This window comes from Oncorhynchus kisutch, linkage group LG8, assembly GCF_002021735.2.
Source record: "Oncorhynchus kisutch isolate 150728-3 linkage group LG8, Okis_V2, whole genome shotgun sequence".
Classification (NCBI taxonomy): Eukaryota; Metazoa; Chordata; class Actinopteri; order Salmoniformes; family Salmonidae; genus Oncorhynchus; species Oncorhynchus kisutch.
The window spans coordinates 55963144-55967749 of record NC_034181.2 but is presented as its reverse complement, the minus strand read 5'-3'; the positions used below and the strand labels follow the sequence as shown (position 1 = coordinate 55967749).

The 4606-nt window shown below is 39.9% G+C and overlaps 1 protein-coding gene across 30 annotated transcripts in view; it reads right to left on the bottom strand.

Annotated features, from left to right (window-relative positions):
* Positions 1-4606, bottom strand: part of LOC109895542 (MAP kinase-activating death domain protein) — a 74831-nt gene that overhangs the window by 1497 nt on the left and 68728 nt on the right. For all 30 annotated transcript variants that reach the window (XM_031830625.1, XM_031830630.1, XM_031830640.1 and 27 more), the window contains one exon: positions 1601-1647. In XM_031830625.1, coding sequence (XP_031686485.1) covers positions 1601-1647 — 47 coding nt within the window. The remainder of the gene's footprint in view (positions 1-1600; positions 1648-4606) is intronic.

The following is a 4606-nucleotide window of genomic DNA, read 5'->3' as shown; positions in this document are numbered from 1 at the left end:
CTGTTTGAGAGCAAGAAAAAAAACAGGGAACATGAGGGAAGTGTAGCTTTGACCAAGCTACTTGTGGCATAGTTATACTACTTCTGCCGCCTTTCACTTTATTATTTGGTGTCATGGCTCTGTAGAACTAATCGTGTTATGAACAAAAAGGGGATTACATTATTTAAAAAATACTTAAGAGATTAAATAAAAAGGCTCCTTGAAAAAAACTAATATTACATGCATTTTAGCAGTAATGTCAAAGGGATTACTCTTCATAATCATGTCAGAACTTTACATACATACACCGTAGCCAAATACATTTAAACTCAGTTTTTCACAAATACTGACATTTCATCTTAGTAGAAATTCCCTGTCTTAGGTCAGTTAGGATCACCACTTTATTTTAAGAATGTGAAATGTCAGAATAATAGTGATTTATTTCAGCTTTTATTTCTTTCATCACATTCCCAGTGGGTCAGAAGTTTATATTCACTCAATTAGTATTTGGTAGCATTGCCTTTAAATTGTTTAACTTGGGTCAAACATTTCAGGTAGCCTTCCACAAGCTTCCATAATAAGTTGGGTGAATTTTGGCCCATTCCTCCTGACCGAGCTGGTGTAAATGAGTCAGGTTTGTAGGCCTCCTGGCTCGCACACACTTTTTCAGTTCTGCCCACAAATTCTCTATAGGATTGAGGTCAGGGCTTTGTGATGGCCACTCCAATAGCTGGACTTCTTTGTCCCCATGGGCAGTTGCAGACCGTAGTCTGGCTTTTTTATGGCGGTTGTGAAGAAATGACTTCTTCCTTGCTGAGCGGCCTTTCAGGTTATGTCGATATAGGACTTGTTTTACTGTTGATATAGATACTTTTGTACCCGTTTCCTCCAGCATCTTCACAAGGTCCTTTGCTGTTGTTCTGGTACTTTTCGCACCAAAGTACGTTCATCTCTAGGAGAAAGAACAAGTCTCCTTCCTGAGCGGTATGACAGCTGCGTGGTCCCATGGTGTTTATACTTGCGTACTATTGTTTGTGATTCGGTCCAAATTCCAAACAAGGCGTTTGGAAATTGCTCCCAAGGATGAACCAGACTTGTGGAGGTGTACATTTTTTTTTCCTGAGGTCTGGGCTGATTTCTATGGATTTTCCCATGATGTCAAGCAAAGAGGCACTGAGTTTGAAGGTATACCTTAAAATACATCCACAGGTACACCTCCAATTGACTCAAATGATGTCAATTAGCCTAACAGAAGCTTCTAAAGCCATGACATAATTTTCTGGAATTTTCCAAGCTGTTTAAAAGGCACAGTCAACTTAGTGTATGTAAACTTCTGACCCACTGTAATTGTGATACAGTGAATTAATCTGTCTGTAAACAATTGTCGGAAAAATGTATTGTGTCATGCACAAAGTAGATGACCTAACCGACTTGCCAAAACTATAGTTTAACAAAACATTTGTGGAGTGGTTGAAAAACGAGTTTTAATGACTCCAACCAAAGTGTATGTAAACGTCCTACTTCAACTGTATATGCAATGCAGTACTGTTAAAACAGATCTGGTGGCAATTGAATGCCAAGATTATGGCGTTAGCCACAGGAGCGGAAGAGTTTAACTCACCATGGGTGTCTTGTACTTGTGGATCACCACTTCCTTAGTTTCAGGAACTACAAGTGCAGGTGCAAGAGACAAAACAAAGGATTCAAGAGGTTGAAACCCCCCTTTAAGAAAGAGTGTTAGAGCTGGGTGTTGCAGCGGGTGTAGCATGTGATAAGAGATTTCAGACTATGAGAGGTTACGCAAAAGAGGCTGTGGGCCAAGAGTCCACACAAGTACTGAACTGGTTCAGAGTTCACACTTAGCACAAAAATGATGCTACCTGATTTGCTTTGGGAATATGCTAGATTGGACCGGACACGCTTCACTTGGGCATGATGAAAATCTGAAGTATAAGACGGTGGATACTCTCATATACTATCTGAAAAAGTGTGGCATTTTCAAAATTACCTTTCTGCCACTGCTAGGTCTAGCAAATATATTTGATATTTAAGGGGGAGGTACAGTAGAATCGAAGTGCAACTTTGGGTGGTTCTTGCAGGCAAAATACGTTCTTCGTAAACCATCTCAAATTATAGTCTTTGCGAAGCGAAGTTCAATAATGTGCTAACAATGCGCTAAGAAAGCCAATGTAGGTAGCTAGCCAGCTAATAAGCTAGCTAGTGTGCTATCTAGGTGAAGAATCCCCTTCTCCCTCAGTCACCAGCAGGGTTGGGTAGGTTACTTTCTAAATGTAATCTGTTACTACCTGTCCAAAATTGTAATCAGTAAAGTAACCTTTGGATTACCCAAACTCAGTAACATAATTGATTACTTTCATTTACCTTTGGATTACTTTCCCTTATGAGGCATTAGAAGCAGTGGTGTGTAGTCATGGATACCAAGGGAAGCCAGGCTTCCTTGAAAAATGTACCAAAAATATATCTTTCATGTATTCGTTTTCATAATTTTCCTTCAATTCGCAAGAGGCTGTATATCATGGAGAAAGCATCCGAGAGAGCGACACTGCGCCCCTCTGTCTCCGTATGTGTAGGCCATCTATCTGATGCTGTCTGGTCATTTAAATTTGCACATGTTTTATTTCACCTTTATTTAACCAGGTAGACCAGTTGAGAACAAGTTCTCATTTACAACTGCGACCTGGCCCAGATAAAGCAAAGCAGTGGGACAAAAAACAACACAGAGTTACACAGTCTTAAAGAGTATGACATTGTTGCCATTTGCCCTCCCTTGATAATTTTGTAAAGAAAATAATAGCCAATCAGCGTTGCGCTGAACTGAGTGCGCTCAACTGTGAATGGGGCGGCAGTGTAACCTGAGCATTGGACTAGTAACCGAAAGGTTGCAAGTTCAAATCCCCGAGCTGACAAGGTACAAAATCTGTCGTTCTGCCCTTGAACAGGCAGTTAACCCACTGTTCCTAGGCCGTCATTGAAAATAAGAATTTGTTCTTAACTGACTTGCCTAGTAAAATAAAGGTAAAAAAATAAATAAAAAATGCTCCTGGTGCACCAAAAGTGTCAAGGGACACCAGTTTGGATTTGGATTTCACATCGCTTCAAAAAAAAATACGTAAATGACAGAAACAACCTCAATTGTTGCATTTCGTGTTGTCCTACGGTGGCTAGCTAGCTAGCTTAAATTGGCCCTTTCCTTGCCATGGATGGAGTTAGGGATTTGGTTTTACTTAATTCTTCGTACTGACCAATGATTATAAAAGCGATTCTGATCCAACCATAAATTCAGACATTGTGCCCCTGGACTGAGAGGTTGAAAGTTCAATAGCTATGTAGCTACTGTATATGTAGAAGGTTAATGTTGCCCACGAAAGGACGTTAGGCTAGCGAGCAAGCATTTTAGCCAGGTAGCCTATGACAACAAATTATAAAAGTGTATATTGTATGACAGTCATAGAATGTTTCTTCAACATGAATGAGAGGAGGAAGACATTGGTGTTTCTCAACAAATCAAATTGTATTGGTCACATACACATATTTAGCAGATGTTATTGCGGGTGTAGTGAAATGCTTGTAGTAGGGTGAGTCAACATGTTTTTTTCTGCATGAACACACAAATCAGAACAATGGACAGCCACATCATATTTAGCTCATTTTGATCAGACTATATTGTTTTTTGGTATATTTTAGTTGTCACTATTAGACTAAGCATAGATGATGTTGAAATGGTGCTGGAATATTGGAGGCAGCGTCTGTTTTCTTTGCGATTTGCGGTAACTCTACTTAGTTCTAAATCAATAGTTGTTTAGTTGTCAGAAAATGTCGTAAACATTAACTTGCTTGACCATGCTGTAGGTCAAATATTCCAAACAGCCTACCCGATCGCTCGGAGGCGTCCGCATGGTCCTGGCTTGGCTTCCCCAGTGATATTACCCATGCACCGCTACTGAGAAGAAGACAAAAAGTTTCCAAATGCATTTGGTGATTATCATAGTGGTCTCTGACTGGTGGTCAGACTCACTCAGGTGGAACCAACTTAAATGAGAGAAAACGGTGTCATAATTTTCCCCCTACATGTAATCCTCTAAAGTATCTACAATCTGATTACAATACTTTTGCTATGCCTGTTCTATATCCCCACAGATAGCAAGGCAAAATTGTAGAAAGTTAACTTATCCCGGTCAGCCTATGCTAGCCTACTCACCTTTTATATATTGTCTATTACAAATTAATATATCAGTATTCGGTTACAACATATAGTCCACGCTCCTTGTTTAGCTGCATATTATGTAGGCTTCCATTACTGTTCCTCTGACAGGTCCATTCACCGTTGCGGTAAACCGTGGTCAGAACAGCATTTTGTTATATCCATTACAGGTTTATATTCCATATAATCTTACTTACTATCCCTTTTGTTACCATGTATGCTTACACCCTGCATGTTATTTGTGCCTGTTAATCTCTATGGGGAAATAAAATCACTCACTAGGCTGCAGTCCAAATACGTGATTTTTAGTCCCTCAGCCTTTCCCTCTGGGAATCCCCATTGAAACCGGATGTAGTTTTATTGCCACCTTAAATGGAGGTCCAATTCACAAACGTTGCCCCCTTG